Source organism: Lutjanus erythropterus, chromosome 8 (assembly GCF_056507025.1).
Source record: "Lutjanus erythropterus isolate fLutEry1 chromosome 8, fLutEry1.hap2, whole genome shotgun sequence".
In the NCBI taxonomy this organism is placed as follows: Eukaryota; Metazoa; Chordata; class Actinopteri; order Lutjaniformes; family Lutjanidae; genus Lutjanus; species Lutjanus erythropterus.
Genome location: NC_139324.1, coordinates 25,590,007 through 25,613,496, shown reverse-complemented (window position 1 = coordinate 25,613,496; position 23,490 = coordinate 25,590,007). Strand labels below are relative to the sequence as shown.

At 39.2% G+C, this 23,490-nt stretch overlaps 1 protein-coding gene across 1 annotated transcript; it reads right to left on the bottom strand.

The window, feature by feature from the left end:
* Positions 1–5,338: 5,338 nt before the first annotated feature.
* On the bottom strand, positions 5,339–23,113 carry LOC146322913 (protocadherin-17-like). The gene is made up of 4 exons (XM_084725043.1): positions 19,474–23,113; positions 18,257–18,315; positions 17,936–18,105; positions 5,339–6,581 (listed from the first exon to the last, which is right to left on the bottom strand). Exons 1-4 carry the CDS (start codon positions 21,940–21,942, stop codon positions 6,004–6,006), a joined length of 3,276 nt encoding a protein of 1,091 aa, XP_084581169.1. The 5' UTR covers positions 21,943–23,113; the 3' UTR covers positions 5,339–6,003.
* Between the last annotated feature and the right edge of the window lie 377 nt (positions 23,114–23,490).

The window sequence follows — 23,490 nt, the reverse complement described above, 5'->3', positions numbered from 1 at the left end:
GTAGTCGGGAATTTTTCCGTCAGATGGGGTCAATGAAAGGGGTGTTAATTCCTGTGGGTCTGAATGAAAACTCAATGCAGTCAACAGTGTCATACTCCTCTAAGAGCGGGAGCAAAAACAATGTTTAAAGGACAGTATTTTTCCAAAAGACTCCCAGACTGGCCTGTCAAGTCTGTCTGCAGTCACAAAGGGAAAATAAATGGAGAAAGTGCAGTTGCTTCAACACATGCATATCTTACTGTGCTGCTTTGAATCCAAATTAAGGAAATCATTTCTGAATAGTGAGAGTTGGCATTTACATTTATTTCCATGTCAGTGTGCTCGGTAGAAATTTAACAACACATTAATCAATTTGGTTAACCGCTTTTCCTCTGTGTGTTTTCAGGAGGTTTTCCAAAGCATCTTCTTTGACCGGTCTACTTTTAGTTTAGTTGTTATAACAGCTCTATTTCTTTCTGAAGAAACTGTTACTTTTCTATGCTTTCACCACTGCACAAAGGTAAGAAACTACATAAAGAGACACAAGCTCTCAATGCCACTGAGCAACATTGTACTCAGTTTTATTTGGGTCACATTTTATTTTATGGCACACTAATAAGACTGACGTGCAAGCTTTTTATCTTTTCTACTTTTTTATCAAATTTGAAGAAAAAAAAACTAGAAATAATATGTTCTTTCTTGGACACTTTAGAGACCATATGTACTTTGTATCAAATTATATATAATGTGTTCTTTATTAGACCATATTAGACCCTTTACTAGACCCTTATTAGCCTATATTATAGGGTTATTAGGGACACATTACAACAGAACTGTACTGTAAACTGAAGTCTGTTATGAACCATTGTTAGGCACTTGTAAGACTCCATTAGAGGGTTATTAGAGACACATTACAACAGAACTGTACCGTAAACTAAAAAAGTCTAATAAGGGTCTAACTGCAGAAAATAATACACTATATTTTAGAGTATGGTTCTGTTATAATGTGTCCCTAATTACCTTCTACTTAAGTCTAATAAAGTGGAAAATAATACACTTTAGTTTACAATACAGTTCTGTTCCCATGTGTCCCTATTTACCATCTAAGAAAGTCTAAATAACATATTATTTCTACCTTTTTTTATAATTTTAGGATCAGATTAATCTCATTATTACAGTCAGATAAGCCAAAGGTTATTTGTAACCTAGGTATTTTTGAAGAATATCCTTCCTTTGTCTAAGTAATATTTGTTTACTTTAGCCATGCCATATGCTATGGCTTTGTTATAATGTTTTGTTTGTGATCCATATTATATGATCATGGTCTTGAGTCACATGAGTAAAATAAAATGGGATGAAAATGAAATATATCTGTGGAATTTTTCATGGTAACCTCAATAAGCTCCTTGTATGGGTAAAATCGCTCTAATATTCTCTTGCAGTTTGCTTTATAAAATATGCCGATAAAGCAAAGAACAAGCTGTCAGTATGTACAAGCTGTCAGTGGAGAGTTTCACTCCCAACTCAAGTAACCTAAAAAAGATTCTGTGCACCGTGGTCTCAAAATGTGAAACAGGTTTTGAAAGATTTTTTCTCTAATTATTAAAAGGAATAGTTTGACATTTGGGGAAATACGTTTATCTGCATTCTTGCTGTGAGTTAGATGAGGAGAGTGATACCATGCTGTCATGGGGAGTGGTGTTAAGCTTCTCCTCTTACTTTTGACCAGAAAGCAAAAGAGCAGATTTACCAAAATATTGAAAATATTATTTTAAACCAGACTTAAACTAATGAAAATGGCAGAGGTGCTATTCATAACACTTAGTCTAATTTTTCTATCATGTCGTGTCAAGCCATTTAGTCTTTTCACTTTTGGTGAGAAAGCAGTATAAAGGTAAGTATCTGTGAATGTTTCTTCACTTTAACGTCTTTCATTAAAAATGAATGCATGCGTTAATAAATTACTGGATGAAGCAATTAATAGTGTGTATTATACAAAGTGATTCTCAAAGTAGCACCTCTTTAACATTAAACTCAGAGGCGTCACATTTACATTACCTAATTGGGTACAGTTTTAGCTATTTATGTGCTCGCTTCTTTCCTGCGTTTACAACAAATATGCAAATAGAGCTAGAAGCGGCATTTTAATATTTTTGCCCTTAAGGCACGCATGCTGCGTTCAATGACATCTCTCACTTAAAAATGAAAACTACACTCTCAATATTGTTTATGTGTTGCATTCACTGTTGTTTCCCCACCAACAGTTCTCAGCCAAGTGGAACCATCTCCCATAGCATTTGGTGGAGGTGGAAGACAAGCTCTTAATCGGCTGTGTTATTGAATTATTGAATTAAAAGCTTAAGTACTCAGGGTGAGCATGTCAATTTTTCACAACTGAATGGTACACTGCTCATTCCATTTTCATCTGAATAGATCATTTGTGTATGTAAAATGTAGAAGAATGGAGGTATTACACAGATCAGTTTCATTGTCTGTAATTCCCTTTCACTGTGACTGTAATCATTCTGAGAGACAAGTCATATTCATCCAGCACTGCATGCTAGTCCTTAATCTGCATTCAGCTCCCCTCAACAACATTGCACTTTTTTGTTAAGCAGCTGTACTGTAGTACAGTGTTAATTAAGAAAAGGTTTGCTTCAAAGCAAATTCTGCATAATTATTGCAGAAGTGGAAGTTTAACCTGCTTTACAGCCTTCTGATGTAAAACAATGATATAGTGTTAAGAAATTGGAGGAGTAAGTGTCACAGCAAATGGTTCAACCCTTTTCTACTTGACATTCTGCTCACCTGTCTTCATCCCCCGTGTTCTGAAACCCTGGGACTGATACAGATAAAATGATGTGATGTTTCTGTCTGTATTTCAATGGGATGAGTTGCTGTGACCCACGCAATCTCCCTCTCAAAGAGTATTTCAACTTATGCAGATGAGCTCATCAGAGCTGCCTGCTGAGATGAGACATCTAGGTCTGGAATTGTGTCAATACCAGCACCAAAACAAATGCAAATCAAAATCCAAATTAATGTGTTTTCCCTGAGGAGAAACTGAGTCGTACTTATAGTCAGCTCTCAGTAGATGACAGGATTCTGTTATCCCAAGCTCATGAAAAACAAGGCGTTCTCAAACCGCTCACCGAGCCAGGGTACAAAAGTCAGTGTCTCCAGATGGAGAAACTAAACTAAACTAAGTAAAAAGAAAAAAAAAAAACACAGGAGGCTTTTGTGTGATTGTTTTACAGATGAAAAACAGAAAACACTTCTAGGATTCCTAAGTTTTTCGTGATCCATCTCGGTAAACATACATCCATGTTTATACTTAATCGTTCTATATACTCTGTGTCAAGAAGATGCATATGCTCTGAGATTTCTAAATACTGTTACGCAGGTCACAGGAACATTTATGTCCCAGTCCTCTGCTTGAATGAATACAAAGCAGCCTGTTTAAAATATACAGGCCATGTTAGGGAAGAAATGAATGAATGAACGTATAGATCGCAATGGATTAGGACTTTTTAATACATCTGCAGACCGTGACCTTTAGTTGCTACACCTACTCTTTCTGCATTAGACTGAATAGTCAATGATGCAAATAAACAGTGCATATGAAATGTCTCCTAACCTTCAAAAATCTCCTCAGTGAAGCTGCTCTAGTTTTTTTTTGTTTTGCTATATAATTCTCTCTTTTGTTTGCATCTACTTGTGATAACCCTTAATGCACTATTTGTTCAATCCTTTGCTGCTGCAATGACCCACTTTCCCCCACAGGGATGATTAAAATTTCATCTTTTCTAATCAAAGACTTCATTGCAAGAAGTCTTTTCTTGTTGCTGACAGCTGGAGCCGATCTGTTAACTCTTTCGTTTTTGTTAGATCTATGTGCCATCATTTGTCAGGCACATTCATAAAAAAAACCTACAATGATGAACACACATCACACTGTAAAAGAAGCTATTTGTTTTAACTTTGAAAGTTTATGTCCGAGTTGCCTTAAACATTTAAGCTGACTGAATGTTAAAATAAAAGTTGAGGTAATTTTGTAATAGTTTAAAACAAATAAACCTTCTTAGTCAAATACACTTCTATTATTTCACTTGTACTTGAGGAAACGTTCAAAAAGCTTAAGATATGAAGTAGAACCAACAACTCTTCAGTCACACTGACAAACATTACAAGCAAATTTGATTTCCTTTTACAGTTTACAGTTTCTTAGTGTCATTTCACATGAAGAACTAACAGCTGGAGCTAATTTGGTCCAACTATTCTCAGTGAATTTATTCATTTTTAAGTGTAAGGGTGTGGAGACTGAACTCAACACTAACCTTCATCATGGTTCACAGTGTTTTCATAAATTTATTTTATTTTTTTATTTTTCTATGAAAAAAAAAGAGTCTCAGGAGAGCTTTAACTCTCGAACAATGCATGCTGGGAAGCCTGCTAATATGCTGATCATGTTCTTCAGAAATTTAATTTAATGAGTTGATTGAGCTCTGTATAGTATTCAACTCATCATTTCAAGTGAAAAGAATTAAAGTTTGAAAAACTCATGAATATAAGTTCTAAAGTGTTCTGAAAAAACAAAAGTTTAATACTTAAGTTTGAATGAATAGAACTTGTAACATTAAAGTCTGTGTAAAGCAATAATACATATGTGTTCTGAGTTAGTCACACTGCAGAAACATATTAATAACCACCCAGGCAAATTTGTATAGTATATAAAATTAGGTCTCAAAATCATGAAAAAATGAGCAGTTCTCAGGGTCATTCATGAGTTGGTTTGCAGGACGTATGGCTCCAGTGTGTCATCAAGCAATATTTCAAGTTTGCCAAAAAATTATCTAACAGTACTACACAGTTGTCAGACTTGAAGGTAATGAAAAATTATAGGTGATTCCATTAAGTTCCTGTATGATTTCTTTCAGTGTAAGTGACAGCGGCTCTGATGACTTTGAATTAGAGAGTAAAAGTACGAAAGCATGAGCAAGGTTTTTTGATCTCCACCTTATGATGCATCATATACGCACTGAACCGAAAAAGTCAAGTCATCTTCTGTGGGGTGCACTAATACACAGTGCCCGTTTTTATTAGAGTTCTTAAATATAAATAGCTGTGTAAAATGTTGATTGTGATTTTCTCTTGAAGTTCCCCTAACTAGGACCTAGACTACTGCAGGTAACATGTGCTGGTATACAGGAGGATATAGCTACAGTTGGCACGTTTGCAGAGTCCCTAGAGCTTCTTGTCATTAACACGTATTAAGCACCTTGTAGACATAAATGCACTTCTCTCACATGAAAACATGACAGCTTCAGAAGTTGTCGCCAGTCAAAAATAATTGCCTTCGTTGCACACAGTGTATACAAATTTAATAAAATACACAACAAGTACAGTAGCCCACATTCACGTGTAAGCTCAGCTTATTTTCACATAAACTGCAGAGGACAACAATAAAATTACAAATACATTCTTAAAAAACTGTTTTTATAGGAACCTTAAATGGTTTTATGAAAAGGGACATTCCCTGTTGCACCACCATTAACAGTTCATAAGACACTTCACTTTTTGTATTTAACGTCACTGATATGTATTTCAGTTTTCCTGTGATATTCAAAGAGATGTTCCTTATACACTAAATGGAGACAGAAAGCTTCACTGTACAAAAGCAGACAGGACTCAATAGCTTAACAGTAGCAATTTGTTCAACAGCCTCACAAAATTGGAGCTTGAAATGTGTAAAATACAGACATCTAAATTGACAGGTACAGTACACCGTGGAAACACTTGAAGCACTGATTTTCCCCCCAAACCTTCACAGCAGTCAAGGACACAGATTTCACTTAAAACACAACAAGTCACAAACTCAAAAGAACATACAAAGCAGATGGTTTTTGGTTATACAATGCGTGTCTGGACACCTCTGTGGGTCAAAATAATCACCTCCTGGTCATTAAACTGTGATATCATCATCTCACCCCTGGCAGGTGAGGGCGAGCGGGATCACCTGACCCGTCAGTTACCGGAGTCCCGCGGGTCAAGAGCACAATCTGACCCCCCGCACTCCTGGCTGATGACAGAGCTGTGAATGAGGCTGCTCGACAGGGACTTGGGCCTGAGCTCGCAGGTCAGGTAGGACGGCTCCTCCAATTCAGTGTGCAGTGGGGAGCACTGGCCATCTGGAGGTCCATAGGCACTGATGTCTGAGCCACCCTCCCTTTCTTCCGTGGACTCTTGGTTGGACAAGTCCAGGGGCATACTACTCTTGGTGGGACTACTGGACGCAGATGGACTCTCCTGCAGCGGTGGGCTTAGTGCACGCTGCGATTTTAAGTAAGGTTTGACATTGGCCACGAGGATTGTACTGTCCCGCTGTTCCTTTCCGAACGTGCTGAGGGTTTTTCTGCTGCTGCAGCTGATGGTGCCATAAATCTCTGTCTCTACCATGGCATCCATTCCCACAGGGATGAAAAGGTTGGTGCGATTATCGGCGCTGTCTGCTTGGCTTCCTACCCGTAACTTTGGCATCCAGCATCTGTCAGAATGTCCCAGTGCACGACATTCATCGGTGCAGTGGACTGATTTGTCTTGCTCTGTGAAAACAGTTAAACATTTGTTATTGGACCCTGCTGGGGTAAGAGCAAACAACCTGGAAGAAAATGTAGATGACATTTTGAAGGATGAGCAACAATAATAAAACACTACAACAAAGACATATCCTGTCTCTATTCTTAAAATCCTACCACCAACTATAGTATCTTTCCTTGTTTAAGTTATTTAGTATGCATCACTGTTGCAACGGCTATGTTAGAGTTCAAATTTAGCAATGTTGTTTTGATTGACTGAAGTACAGACTTTTCTATTCTAGAAATCGCTGTCACGACGCAACCTTAAAATACCAACGTCATATAAGAAAAAAAATGTTATTTTCCTTGGTCAAGGTAGCAAATGAGTAAGTCAACCTATTCATGAAACCTTTTCCCTCTGCTGTTCTCAACAACTTGTGTAGGTGTTTCCTGGAAAATATCATCTGGTGCAGAGGAAGTGATGGGTTTCTCATTTACATTTCCAGCAGCAGCAGCAGCAGTTTGTGTGGAATTAGCAGACAAACAATTGCAAAATTTGCATGTGCACTTTGCATGAGCATGAGCGATATTCACCATTTCTAGTTCAGTTTAGTTCAAATAAATGGGTGGGACTTTATAAGTAACCACCATTAATAAATGGTAAATTGATTTGTTAATTAAACTTTAGTTAATACTTATTTTACTATTAAGAAATGGTTAAATAATGTTATATCTGCTTTATAAACATGTTTTAAGCAATTGTAAAGTTTCTAAACATCAGTTTCAACTTTATACCGTAATAATAATGATAATGATGATGTTTAGACAACATGTTCTCATTTCCAACTCATCAATACGGCAGCATGGTCAGTGACCCTACACTTCAAACGCTGTAGCTACTCCTCTAATTTGTTAGCAACAAAAAATATATATAGTATAAAATTTTTTTTTTAGTAATTTAATCAGTATGTAATTGTGATTGTCTTAATTAGCTATGATACAATATATAATTTATAAACTCAATATTTTATATTACACAAACAGGGTTGCATTTTTTTTTTACATTCTTCTTAACCAACACTTGAAAATGTTATTAGTTGAATAATCTACTAATCAGTCATAATTAATAAGATACAAAACACACACATTTATTTTTATTTAAGCAATTCTAGCAGCACATTAGTTTTGTAAAACTGCTTTTGTCCGCCTGTCATTATTCAAAAAATGGCTCTAAACAACATCAAATGCGGCATAATTACTCTCATTTCTAGACTGATGACAAAGAGCAAACTGAACCAAGAGAAAACCTGTGAGCTCCAGAGAAATGGTAACAAAAAAAACAAACATGTTATCGGTTATTTTTTTTTAAATCACTTATGATTAATCAACAATCCCAACACAAACTAGTACTAATTATTACTAATAATAAGTAAACATAATTAATTCTCATTTCATTGTTTGTTAACAGTGAAATAACTATTAACTTAAGTTTAATTGACCATCAATTAACTACTGATTAATGATGATTATTATAAAGTATTACCAAATTAATAGGTGTTTATTTTGGATTTTAAAAAAATTGGGTGGAAATAATAAAACTACTAATCAAGGTGAAATTGGATTTGGAAATACCACTTATGGCACAAACACTCATTAGTTCGACCTTTAGCAATTTTTCTAATTACTTTGAGGGCCTCTGGTGCGTTCTTAGCAGCTCATTTGCATTTCCTGCCCATTTTTCATTTCACCTCCTATTAGTGGACATATATTGTGACCTGTCCTTGCAACAAATGGACCTTGTTTACTGAGAAAAGTGGGCGACAGTTCCCATTTGCGGCGAGAAAGGAAACTAGTGGTGGATGTTTGAAAAGACAGTTTATTGTTATGTCCCTTTAAAACAAACTCTTGATATTTTTGGTGAGGACTGGTAAAAGCTTTAAATAATAGCTTAAGTATTACCTCAGTGCCACTAGATTAACGCTACTAGAAGCAGGATTTCAAACTGAGGGGTGATCATCTCTGTCATGAAAACATGCAACCTTTATTCTCAACAACATATTCTTGATTGAAGTGGTTTTGCTGATTATTCCACCACTGTAGTGGCTCGAGCTGCGTTAGTTGATGCTGAACACAAAGCCAGATGCCACAGGACTGTACAACATGTGCGAGAGACTGCGTATTAGTGTCAGTGGTAAAAAGTGGAGCGATGGGTAAGGCTCCGTCTTTGTGCCGTAACTCAGTCTTTTACATTTCACACCATATCTAACCCTAGTAGACATGAAATAAGCACAGAGAGAGTGACACATAGTAGGAGCCAATTTCCATGGTGTTATAATGCAAAAGGTTTCGTTTCTTTTGTTTTTTTTTTCTGTATCCATTACATTACGCTACTGAAATTAACTTGACAATGATGCATCGTGGTATTTTGAATGTAGAGGCATTAAGCAGAATGTCAAACAAGCCTTTGTAATTTGGTAGTAAATGACAGTTTTCCTTCATTTGTTATACATGAAAATGAAACAGCAATTTAATTTGTAAAAGTATAAATTTAGTCTTCCTGTTGCTCTGATGACTGATTTAACTTCACTCTAATAAATGTCTTTTCTTTGCTGTGATGCCATAATGAAATCCTTTATGTTAGATAAGCAAACAGATTAAAATAATGATTGCTGAATCAACCAGAATGTGGTTATTTATTAAGATTTTGTGCACTGTTTCCTGTCAAGTATCTCCAACTATAAGAAATGAATGAATGAGCTGGTAAATCACACAAAAACAAATACAAAGACAAAGACAACACAGAGCACATCTGCGAAATCTCCCCCTCTATGTAGGTGTCTCTCCCACAGGAACCAAGCGTTCCCAGTAAAATATTATGACAGAAAATATAAAAAAAAATTCTCACATCTAGATCACACATTAACACTTCACATCCCTTCTCTCACATAGATATTCTCTTCCCATGGAAATAAAATATTCAAACCAGGGCTCAATGATATGTCGGCATATATCCCGATATACATATTTTCTCTCAAGTAACGTACTGTCAGCGCTCAAATAGTGCAAACATATGATGAGCTTATAGAATATGATGTATTAATGTAGATTAAACGGCCCAGCAGTATATAAAGTAGTAGTAAATTAGCTCAACCTTAAACATCTTCAGAAGTAAAATGCAGCATGCACATTAATGCAGCAGTAATATTAATCCAAAATAGGACTCTGCAACATGGGGAAATTGAAATATCGCAATATTTTTAACAAAATGTGTCAATATCAATATCTGAAAATTATTTTAGGGATGACTATTGGTGTGCTCACAAATTGTAACGAAATTGGATTTTGAGAAATAATCATCAGTGATACGGATATGACTAAGATGGTAAAGACAACTAATAAGACACAGTTTAATACAGGTTGCCTACTGAGCCTGGGCAAGTACAATTCCATATCTGGCAACTAAATCTGGCGACTCACTTGTCTGACTGGGCAAGTGGCAAAAAAGAAATAAACTATTTCACTATTCTGATAATTGATTAATTATTAAAGTTTTTTTTTTTTTCAAAAATGGCAGAAAAAAAACACTTTTTAAAATGATGGTTCACCCAAAAATGAAATTTCACTCAATATCTACTCACCCCTGTGCTGATGTGAGGAATGAAGATCTCCAGTTCACAAAACACTGGAGCTTCAGTGGAAAACAGTGTTGCAGCCAAATCCAGTACAATTGAAGTGAATGGTGACCAGTTTTAAAATGTAAAAAATAAAACAACCATAACGGTTTACGGACATGTGGATTACACCACATGAGCAGTATGGAGACATTTTGTTTTTTGTTTTTTTTTGTTCTTTTTTTTACATTTTTTTTTACAAACTGGTCACTGTTCACTTCAGTTGTACTGGATTTGGCTGCAACGCTGTTTTCTGCTGAAGCTCCAGGAGTGTTTTGTGAACTGGAGATCTTCACCCATCCTCACAGACATGAGTAGATATTGAGTGAAATTTCATTTTGGGGTGACCTATCACTTTAAATCATTAATTTATGACTTATTACTGCTAATTAGGGCTAGTAGCAACACCAGAACCCTTAAAGTGATACTGTTACCAATGGAGTACTTCATTCGATACTTTTTTTCAGAGGTTCTTCTTTATAAAGAACACTTGTGGTGATTGGCTGCGAGCAAAACCATATAAATAAATAATTTTTTTCAAGATCTGGAAACAAAAAGGATTGAATGCAGGTATCATTTGACTGGAGAAGTTTCCATACTACTTAGAACTAGGTTATATCAATCGATACCTTAAAGGTAGTGAGTGCAGATATCCAGCTACTGCTAATTAATCTTATTAATGACATATTAACATTTCAAACTGTTGGATGGAGCCTTATTGTAAAGTGTGAAAGGGTGCATGCTGAAAATGTCAAGGGAAATAATATTTCCAAGAACTGACTGTATGAATCTGGTAATTTGATATGTTAATGTAATATTCCAAATGAAGCTCTTTGATTATTAAAAGATGCTGACGATGGATAAATTCTAGTAACTTGCTAATAAATACTTCATGATGCTGCTGATGAAATAAACTCAGTAAGCAATGACATCTGATAGATGTAGACTCACTATTTGGCAAGCAACAGGTTACTGTTGCCCTTTTTATCCAATGTGTTGTAACAGCTTGTTAATGATTATATGACATATTTACAACCTAATTAGTAACCTAATTATAAATCATTTGTATGGGTAGTCTCATTTAAAAGGTATGTCCAAAAATCAAAGATAATATCTAGTCCCATATTATTATATCAATATAAAATCAATATACTGTCCAGACCTATTCCAACCAAAACATTAAACCGTTTTTTTGTCAATGGAAATAACCACAATAATTCATCCAATCACAACATACTACACTGATCAGCTCTAGTAGCTTTGGTGTATAAATAAAGCTTCTCCATCTTGCTCACATGCCATTATGTGAAATCAAAGACAATGAGCAGCAAGTGACTAACTATGAATGAGGCTCTTGATCTCATTTTCAAACTTGGCCCTGATGAGGAGGAGAATATTAGCCTGGAACAAGGGGAAGCTCCACATGATGGGGCTCTTCCTGGAGGAGGTGGGGGGATTTTCTTGTTCAAAGGCAACAGTACCTTCCTCACGCACAAGCCTGGGCCGGTTTGCTGGAGGACGCGCGACGCCGAGGGGGGGGAAGGGAGTTCAAACCAAAAAAAAAAAAAAAAGAAGAAGAAGAAAAGAAAAAAAGTAGCATCTCTGTTCTGCAATCCCCAAGAGATATGAAAACCGGCACCATGTCCCACACTGCAAGCTCATTTGCAAAGTACAGGCCACCACTATCATCTAATGCTGCTCAAATCCATGAACACCCACACAAACACACACCCACACACACACTTGCAGCCATATGACAAAATGGAACTGTTAATTATTCGATGACTGGACAGAGATTTAACACATTAAATGGGGTTGTTAATGTTGCACCATAACTTAGAGATTTCATAAAGAATGCTTACATTAACAATGTCACTGGGAAAGTTATTTCCACATTTTATCACATATGTAGACCTACCCTATGAGCTACAGTCATGTTTTGGGACATTAGGTGTTTTTATTTGTGTAGTAAATTGTTTTAGGATAATGGGCGTGCTATAACAGTAGGTGGAGCTGTTGTGTGTTGTCTTTGTATGTTGTCCTGTAAAGACTAAAAAGGGTCACTTCAAACCAAAATCAAAAACACACATTTTTCCTCTGGCCTGTAGCGCTATTTATCTGTGGGTTTTTGGAGATATTGGCCATAGAGATGTCTGCCTTCCCTTGAACATAATTATACAAAATGGCAGTCTGATTGGAGTACTTAAAGTGCCAAAAAATACATGTGAAAAACTCAAAGGCAATGTTGCTTTCCAGAAATAATGACACGGTTACTCAAAATAATCCACAGACCAAATTGTGAGCAGTTTCATGCAGGAACTATTCTCTTCCTTATAAAAAGAAAGTAGTTCTGGTGCATTCTGCTTTATGCCCCTTTTACACCTGATTGTACCCCTTTTTCAGTGGAAAAGGGTACAATCAGCATTCACGGCCAGGTCACATGACTCTGCAGGAGTCATGGGTATTTATCAGCTCCAGCTCCTATCGATAGTGATGTAAACATCACACCTGGGTGGACACGCTGATTTTTGCCCCCTTTCGGTGGCTTGTCGCCTCCACTGGTAACTTCTGTGACTCTTGTTCTCTTTTTGTAGAAACAAGTGCTGCTTGATCTGACTCAGTTTGACTCAGCATGTCACCACAGCAGAGTTTGCACCTACTTGAAGGTGTACATTTACTGATGAAGCACTCGTCTTTAATCGAGCAGCTGAGCGGTGGATAAACATCCTATTATCTATAAATTCTTCACAATTAAAGCCATTATTTTGTTATGTAAATCTTTTTATCTTTTGTTATTGTGAAACAGCAAGATCATGGAACAAACAGCGACGCAGGAAACTACATTTCATACCACAGAGATTCAGTTAGAAGCTACAAATGAACTGAGAGCTGAACACAGACTTTAAATAGGCCTTTCTCTCTGCTCTCATGCACAGACATTAGCAATGTCTTTTCAGCGCACATCAGATTACACACAAAAAGGCAATTTTGTCTACTGGCAATGGGAAAAGGGTCAATCGCCTATTTTTTAGAGAGTTTAGCCACAATTAAACCACAAACAAACCTGAAACCAGCACTAATTTTGGTGTTAAAATGTTTCTATAAAGAAAATAGCTCCTACATGAAAATGCCGACTCTCTAGATCTATCTACCAGACAGTAGATTATATTGAGTAACCTTGACATGATTTCTGGATAAAAAGTGCTTTGAGTACCATTCAGTCCCATTACACTGAAGAGAAGGCAGACATTTCTTTGGCCAAAATCTCACCAATTTTGGGGTGAACTATCCCTTTAACTAAGAGGCTGGAACATCACATATACACATACATTTTTGGGGAGATTGCAAATTTCACTGCCTGGAAAACCACTTCTTTTCCTTTGTATGCTTTTGTACTTCAGCTGGGGATGGATGTGCAAACTATCTGCCTTCTTCAGTTTACATAAAGAATGTCCACATGGAAACAAATATGGCTTCTCACTCAATAAAATCAAATCAGTCGGGTTTGACCAATATCACAGATGCTAATCTGACATAAATTTCTAAACACTGGAGCCTTTATTACTATCTGGTTAAATAATTTATGAAATATTATATGAATTGTGCTTATTTATTCAAAGCAAAGTGGTGAAATTTACATGAGACTGATGAACAGCACATTCAATAATCAGCTCTGAATTCGTCAGAGCTGGAAAATAGTACATTTGCAGATTTAACCTTACTATTTTGGATAGTTTTGGAAAAATCAAACTACACATCTTAACTGGATATTGACTGTAGTCTTTTATTGAATCTTGACTGGGTTCTGTGTTGTTTATATTCCTTGTTGTAAAAATGTTTTAATGCTGCCCTCTTGACCAGGTCTCTCTTCTTCAAGAGATTTTAAATGGGTTGTTCACCCCAAAATCAAGAATTCATATTTTCCCTGTGGTCTGTAGTGCTATTCATCAATCTCAATTGTTTTGCTGCAAGTTGCCCTGTTTTGCAGATATCAGCAGTAGAGATTTCTGCCTTCTCTCCAATATAATAGGACTAAATGGCACTCGATTTGTGGTGCTCAAAGTGCCCCCCCCCCCCCCCCCTCAAAAAAAAAAATCAAAAATTCAACACCAGCATCTCTTTCCAGAAATCATGACTCAGTTGCTCAAAATGATCCGCAGTTCTTGTTGTGAGCAGTTTCATGTAGAGGCTACTTTTATTCTAGTAGAAAGAAAGTAGTTCTGGTAGATTCTACAGTAAACAGAAAGTAGTTCCTACATGAAACTGCACACAACAAGGTGTGTGGATTATCTTGAGTAACTGGGTCATGATTTCTGAAAAGAGACACTGGTATGGAATTTTTCAAATGTATTTTTTGTCATTTAGTCCCATTATATTGTGGAGAAGGCAGACGGCGGATATTTCAAAAACTCTGAAACTCACACCAAAACAATCTAGACAGACAAATAGCACAACAAGCCAGATGAGATATCTGTAGTTTTGATTTTGGGGTTAGTTGTCCTTTTAAACTCTGAAAGAGCTTTTATTGGGCAAAATAAAAGAGACTGGAGTGAAATAAATGTGAAAATGTCTCATATGTGGTATAAATGAAGCTGGTTGGAGGATTTAAAACAAATTTTGATCACAATCATTATTGTAATTGTGCTTTTTAAGAAGTTAAATCAAGTAGGCTAAAAAAACAGAGAAACATGGTTATTGTAGTTTACTTCTGTGGCAATGTTACAGTAGAAAAGTCTGCCCACTAAACTCAGTGTTTGTGGTGCAACTGCCTTTGACTACAAGTTTGGCCAAGCCATTTTTACTTGCTCTAAAAAAATTAATTTCTGGGCTGCAGACAGTGATTTTTTTCCTTGTCATGTTACATCTTATGTGAACTTACACTGTAACATTCAAAGCATAAAGCATTCTGGTGCTGTCTTTGTCAAGACTAAGATCAAGAGAAAAATACGCATTTGAGTTCAAAATGCATTTTACATCAAAAGGGAGAACTAAATGATGGCTTTGATTTGGCAAAACCGCAACACAGATCCTGCATATTATAAGTGCTACGCTTTGAAGCATCTACACCCCAGATTACAGTTCTGTGCCCTGTGCATTTGTGTTTCTCCGTCTTTTTTTTCTGGCGCCACAGAGAAAAGTATTTTTTAGAGAGGCACAGATACGCGAGGCCAGAACAATAAGCATAAGCAAGGAGAAGCAGGGAGATGCTGAATTCATTTCCATGGTACCTATCACTGCTGCAGAGGAGCTCGCAGATGATGGTGATGCAAAGGGATGTATGCGCTTAGAAGGTTGAGCAAAAACACGGAAAGGTATTTCTGTCATCATGCTTTTTGTCTCGCTATACAAACTGAAGCAATTTAAGGATCATGTCAGCATTTCTACATAACATTAAATTCTTAATGCTTACAAGAGATAAAGATTTACATTATATTTCCTGCCACAAAGATCACACTCCACAGTTTTTCTTGTAACAAAATGTAGAAAAAGCTATTAACTACATGTAACAATGTGAAAAAAATAAATGTATCACAGCACTGCACAGCTTTATCATTTATATTATTTAAAAAACAAAAATGTAGAGTGAAGAGGCTGAGGGAGGGAGGGTGCTTTCATCTATTGTGCCTGTCATTGGCTTTCCATTTCCATTTTCAGTTCCATCACTGCATAAAACTTTGTTGAATAATAGCTCTAAAATTACAGAGTTACACAATGGCCTTATATAGTCCACTGCATTTACATAGTCGCATAATAGAATCATGACAAAGTGACAAAGTGGCTGTGATCTTATGGGCAATGGTGAAGGGAACAATAACATGTTCTCAAAAACAAAGAAACTGCCTGCCCATTATAAATAGAATCAGAGAAAGCCTAGCAACATACCCACTGTGCATCTGGTGTCTGTGAGAGTGAATAAATATTCAGAGTGCATGATAGTGGAAGCTGCACAGGTGCATATATTACCTGTATCAAAGCAGCCAGGAGACTAGAGGGATGGTAAAGGTAAAGACATAAAAGCAATACTACTTAACCCTCAAGCTTTTGTGCTGCTGCATTTGGAACTAAAATTCTGTGGTGTCTCCATTTTGGATAATAGCGCTATCTTGTCAAAATCTGCACAACAGTGGCTTTGTTGTTCAATAAATGTACCTGCATGCATGTGTGCGTGAGCGACAGACGGAAGGAGTGTGTGGGTTGGAGGGTTTTTTTTTTGTGATCAGGTCTAACGCATAGTGCATAATGTAGATCTTCCATCTAGTAGTGACACCATTTATTGTTCAACTGACCAACCCAGAGAGAGGGAACCATTTCATCTAATCACCAGCTTTTTATTTCTCACATGCAAACTGGAGGCTTTCACACAAAAAAACATCAATATTAAAAGCAAAGCCTCATTTCTATGCATTTTTCTTATCTTGCAGTACATACGCAGGTCTATAAATTAACTCATATTCCCGTCAAGTGAGCGTCGGTGCTGCGCATGTAAATATTCAGTCTGTACATGTACAAAACATCTCTTTCAATATACGTCCATTTGATTGGCCTTAGAACTTGGGCTGAATCAGATTCAGAAATGTGCAGCAAAAAAAAACCTGATTGAATTTACACCTCCCACGGAGTCAAGTTTGGTCTGCCATAATTCCTCATAGCTCAGACTCGCACACACTCACACGTACACACACACACACAAAAGTGAGACAGATAGAGATTCACACATCCTTCTGGCAGCCGCAAGAGTGTTTCCATCTCTGCCCTCCTGAGCATGCCACAAACAAACAGTTCATAGCAATGTAAATGGTGTGGAAAGTGCTGCATAGGGACCTGATGACCAGAGCCATTCTCTTCCAAGGCTCACACACACACACAAGGAAATGAGAAACATCACCACTTCACTCAAGTCCCCCATTATCTTTTATCTTACCAGAGAGAGAAGCTTTCATATTTCTAGTTTATATCCACAATAGCTAAATATATCAATCCCTATCAGGTCAGTGCGGGTTGCAACAGATTGACAATCATCTACGATTATACTCCTGGCAGTGCAGATCGTTTCAGATTTGCGAAATAAAATTTAACATTTCTATTTTCAGTCGTAAGGCAAAGCTCCTCAGAAAACAGTGTGTAAGCCACTGCAAACCTGGTAATAACTGAGACAATCTTTCCAGGCAAAAAGGTGGAAAGACTCTGTCATGTGGCACCAGAAATACCTGTCATATTGCATTGCAAGTGTCTATCATGCTTTCTTGTCTCGGTCGTGTTATTCGAGACATGCATGCAGCGAATCTGTGTTCAAATAATGACATGATCAAAAGAGACACCGACGGAGGTACACTTTGCCATGCATATGAGTCTGTTTGATGGAAAAATCAGACAGAAGATGTTTGAACATTCTACCTTCAGCCAATGGACTCTTTTATCCTTTAAAACTACCATCTACCTTCCACTCTGGTGCCTTCATGTCATCTTTGAAACACAGCTCAGGCTGTCTGCAATGCAAAGCACTACAAAGTAACCTCACCTGCATCTAATAACAGTGCGGATTTACCTCTACCATGTTAGATATTTGTCTGCTGCACCCAGAGGTCGGTGGACCTCCATTTAAAACACCAGCGGGCTGTGTGCATGTCAGTGCATAAAGTCTAAACAATGTCTGGTGCAAGAGTCAGTTAGGCATCTTCAAGATGTGCGGAAGAGAGTGCATCCACTCACCCTGTTCAAAAGGCTGGCCATTAACTGCTGTTGCTTTCATCTTGAGGGCCTCCCTAGCAGACGTGTCGCAGTGTGAGCCTTTATTAGTATCCTGGTCACTATCAGCCTGGTCACTATCACCATGGCCACTGTCTCGCAGGCTTGCTCGTTCTGCATCCTTAAATGTTGAGCTGCAGCAGAACAGAAAGAGGGGGAAAAAAAACATAACTTGCCATTACCTCTGCGTGAACACTCCTATTTGATAGCCATAGTCAGCTGGCTTGATACAAGGATGGAAAAGCTAAACGTGCTGGTCAGGAAGCTTTTGGATGGAGCTCTTACCTTTGAACAAATGGCTGCCTGCTGCCGGCATAATTGGGTTCTGAGGGGAAATTTTCCGTCTAGAAATGAAAAGAAAATTATATTTTGCATCGGCCATGTTAAAAGTTTCATGCAATTCTCTACAATAGTAGTAACATCAGATTCACACAGGAGAAGAAACAGTCTGTTTTCAGCTTCTTACACCTTCATAACAGCACCTGCAAGATGTCAATAAAAGCCATAGAGCACCTGCCAGTGTTGACGGCATGATAAGAACAAATCTCCATTGAGACCATATGTGACTCCTTGGCAAGGCAAAGGAGGAAAGCATTAGCCACTGTCATCAGCATCCCTTTTCCCCTATCTTGAGAATAATGTGTTTGTGTTGATCACACCCACGTACCCTAGTGGCTGGTGACAGTGCCAGGCCTTGTCATCTGTGTTATCATCTCCAAATGAGACTGTCTGCGAGACTGTCCTACATATTTACATCGTTTACAACAGATAATTCTGCTGTGCTAAACATCACGACAAGCCCATGCTGTCAAATTAGCATGCTAGCTGGCTCGTGCATCCAACCCCGCCATCTCTACAAGGCGAGGCCGGACCCCATTAATGGCCTTATCGTGCCAACTTTGGATGCGGATGGGTGGATCTGGCCCATATTTTGTGGGGAGCGAAAAATGCGATTGTGAGGTTATGCTGTGTGCATCTAGCTGTCTGGTGCACACTGGTTCAGTAATGTGATCGGACAAGCTGCTCAAACACCTGTCCAATCCCACATTTCAGGCAGGGTTTTGTTTTCACTCTATAGCAGTGGATCTGGCAGGGTCACAGCAGCCTTGTTTAAGACTCACACTGTTTGCATGTCTAACTGAGAGCACTTTCTGATTATGCACACCACCTGTACCATTTTGCAAGTGAAGACTTACAATGGAGCACTTTCTTAAATGACTAGTATTCCTGAAATGCAGTTAGGAAAAAAGGCTCTCTTTGGTGAAATGCCATTTACAACACATTAATACATTCCAACACTAAGTTGCCAGATCATGCAGAGAGTATTTCAGTGTCATAACAGGAAAGAGAAAAAGTGATAATAATGATGTCTGCTCACAGTGACAGAGTTTCTCTTTTTCAGTCGATTACTTTTCTTTTGTCAGATTTGTATGGCAAAGCAGCGTGAGCAGATAAGCGAGAATAAAGGGCAGATAAAGAATACAGCGAAGCATCCTCCTTACCTGTATCACTGACATCCTATTCGCTGGAGTGTCTGTGCTAAGCCCGGCAAAGCTGGAGTGGCAACCTGCCCTGGGGACTGTCAGGCTGTTTGGGGTGGTTTTCAGGTACATGACCTCTGACCTGGGCAGGGTGAGCGGGAGAGGGCTCTGGTAGTCAAAACAGATGGGTGAAGTGATGAGGGACGGGCTGCTCACCACATTCATCCGGCTCGCAGAATCTCTCTCCTCCATCTCACTCTGCACCAGCATGATGTCACTCTTGTTGATCCTTTTCTTTTTGCCTTTCCCCACTGGAGGATTGGAGTACTCAGCCATGCGGCAGTTATAATTCCCAGTCTCCTTATCTTGATGCTTGGACTTGACAGCGATGGCGGTCATGACTGCTAAGAGCATGACAGAGATAATGCAGAGGGTAACTATGAGGGGCAGGGATACATCCCAGTGCTGCTGCTCCCCGCTCGCGCTGGAACCCCCTCCTGCTGCCGCCTCTGTGTTCGCCTTAATGATCAGCTTAGCCACAGCAGATAAGGGGGGCTTGCCATGGTCAGTTACCTTCACCACCAGCTCAACCACCGGGGCGACCTCTTCCCAAAGAGCATGGGCAGTTCTTACCTCTCCTCCCACCGGATCCATCTCAAACAGGTGGTCGTCATTTCCCTCTGTGATCTCGTAGGTCAGATGGCCACTCTCTCCGTGGTCGTGGTCCACCGCTTTCACCGTGGCCACAATGTATCCGATACCTACGTTTCTAGGCACTGGGATTTCTGCTGTATCATTCTGCAGAAGGGGTAAAATAATGACTGGGAGATTGTCGTTGACGTCAAGGACGTTGACCCTGACTGTGGAGGTGCTCTCCATGTGAGGGGACCCTCCATCTTTAGCTTGAACTTTGAACTCAAAGGATTTTGTTTGCTCATAATTGAAAGAGCGTGAGGCATATATGGCTCCATTGGTGGGATTTACAGACACGTAGGTGTACACTGAAACATCTCCAATGTGTGATGGCAGAATGGAGTACGACACTGTTCCATTGCGACCTACATCTGGGTCGTGGGCCAGAACAGAGCCCAAATACTCCCCTGGGATGTTGTTCTCAGGCACCTGTAGCACATACACCGTCTTTGTAAAGCGCGGCGCGTTGTCATTCTCATCCAAGATTTTCACAGTAAACGACTTAGTGTAGTTCAAAGAAGGGATCCCATTGTCTCTCGCCACTATTGTTACATTGTATTCATCCTTCATCTCCCTGTCCAGAGGTCTGTCTGTGAGCAGCGTGTAAAAATTATCATTGTTTTCCTGCAGTCTGAAGGGTACATTTCCCAGCACCCTGCACTGGAGTTGGCCATTTCGGCCAGAATCTTTATCTGTCACTCTCACCAGCGCTATGACAGATTCTGGAGGTGCTGCCTCACTGATGGCTCCCTGCCGAACAGATACGAAACTTATTATTGGAGAGTTGTCATTTTTGTCAAGCACTTTGACAGTAATTTTACAGTGGCCTGGTATCGGGTTGGGCCCAAGATCCTTAGCCTGCACGTCAAACTCTATGATTGGATTCTCTTCATAGTCAATCTCTCCCTGGACCTTGATGACGCCAGTATTGGGGTCAATGGAGAACAGATCTTGGATTCTCTCAGATGCGTATCCAGTGAAGGAATAAACCACCTGCCCATTGCTCCCCTCATCTTGGTCGGTGGCGTTTAAATCTATGAGCACTTTTCCAGGGGGCGAATTCTCTGGAATCTCAATCACATAGGAGGATTTTTCAAAAACAGGGCTATTGTCATTCGAATCAGTCACCCTGACATTGATTTGCATGGAGCCTGATCTTGGATACTCCCCACCGTCAATTGCTGTGAGGAGAAGGGTGTGATGACTCTGATCCTCCCTATCCAGAGGTCTCTGAACCACCAGCTCTGGATATATAGTCCCGTCGCCCCTCACTTTTAAATCCAAAGAAAAGGTATTGTAATCATCTCTTGTGACCTGGTATGTTTTGATCCCATTCTCCCCTGAATCTGAGTCATGTGCAATAGTCAGAGGAAAGCGAGTCCCAGCAGCAGCATTTTCTGAAATATCAATATTAACATGATCTGAAGGAAAACTGGGCGAGTTGTCATTTATGTCCTGGATATCAATCTTGATCATGCATATTTCCTTGTCGTTGGCAAATACCTCCATGGAGAGCTGGCACTTTGGGTTGCGCCTGCATAACGTTTCCCTGTCAATCCTTTGTTTGGTGAAGATTAGTCCACTCTCCGGGTCAACATCCACCAGATGTGGTGCAGAATTCTCCAGCACTCTGAAGTTAGATTTCTTCCCTCTCTCCATGGTCCCATATCCGGCATCTTTTGCTATATTACCTATAACAGTGCCAGGTCCTTGCTCCTCCGGGACAGAATAATTGAGATTTTTCAATGTCAGGGCTTTAACCCACAGCAGAAAGAAAATGGGTACAGAGAGACGCATCCCTTCAACTGGATATGCGGTAGTGGCAGACAGAAAAAAAAATCCTCGTTGACTTTCAACCTGTTGATTACGGCAAACCTAGAGGACTAAACCCAAACCAGGCATGTGCTTAACACCGATCGCACACTAATTGGGTATTAAATCGATTTGTGGATCGTTATTGCCTTTTCATCGGTATTTTAACCTCTTTCACATCCCGTTCGCCTATGATGAACTCTTTCTGTAAACAAAGATGACCGCCCGACGACACCTAACGCATGAATTAAAGATCAAATTCAACATAGTGTACGAGAAATGCTTTGTTTTTTTTTTTTCCTCACGGGGGGACTTAATGAATAATCGATGACTATAAAGTATTAATATTCCCCACTGCATCCAAGGTTAAAGCGTTTGAATCTCTGTGGTGAAGGTTAGACCGTAGCTTACAAAAGCGCATTGCCCTCATGCGACATCTACACCTAGGCTACAGCAGATACTGACATGCCCGTTCAAAATGCAGCATTGTCCGATGTTACCATTCACGATGCATTTACTTTTTCTCCTGTGCGGCACACTGTTGCATATGGGTTCTGCCCGTGTAGCATATTACAGCCTGCCCGTGCCACAAAGTAGAAGAAAAGCAGGATGTGGAGCTGTTAATCCCGTCCAACCTTTTGTGTTCCCGTCATTCAAGAGCATCTATAGCGCGGCTGCGACTTTTGCCCGATGATTGTCCTATAATCAGTCCAGTAATCCCATAATCCAGTCCAATTGGACCCAGTGCTGTTGCATCCTTCATTCGGACAATGCTCATCTGCACTGCCCCCCGTGAATGGTGCCCAAAAAACGCGAAAAAACGGAGCTCTGGAAGGAAGATTTCAGATAATCAAAATTAATCGCTTTTTCCTGCGCTCAGTTCTCTCCGCGTCAACTGTTGAAACCTGCTCCCTTCGCAGTGAGATCTGACCGGAATCCTCTCGACGCCTTTATAACACACTCCAGTGTCTTTCTTGGTGCATTTAACATAGTTTCTGATCGTCTTCCAGCAAATGAGTGAACAGTGACAGATCTTGCCTTGGGGGGGTTTCTCCAATAGGTCTGGCAAGATCGCATGAAGAAGGGCTGTTCTAGTGCTACGTGATTCATTTACTGATGTGCGCGCACAGAGAGGCATCAGCATCAGAGGGAAAACGTGCTGCTGCTACTGCTGCTGCTGCTACTGCTGCTGCTGGTGGATGTTGCTCCTAATACATGTGGATGTGAACCAGGGATTATGAATAGATCGATGAAATGTGTTTGGCTGGGATGTAGTAGAAGCAGGAAGGACCTGACAAGTGGTCAGTCTGGGGGAGAAGTGGAGCAGATGGGCATCGTGGTGTGGAAAATGTGAAATTAAACATGACAAATTTATTTTGAAAGATTAACAGGGCTCCTTCCCCTCAGAGTTAGTGTGTTCTCACACATTCAGAACTAAAGATTCTTATCAATAATTGAAAACAATACCACCTGTCTCCTCTATTGTACCTTGTTATCATCATGAGCCCACAAGATAAAATAAAAAGACAGACC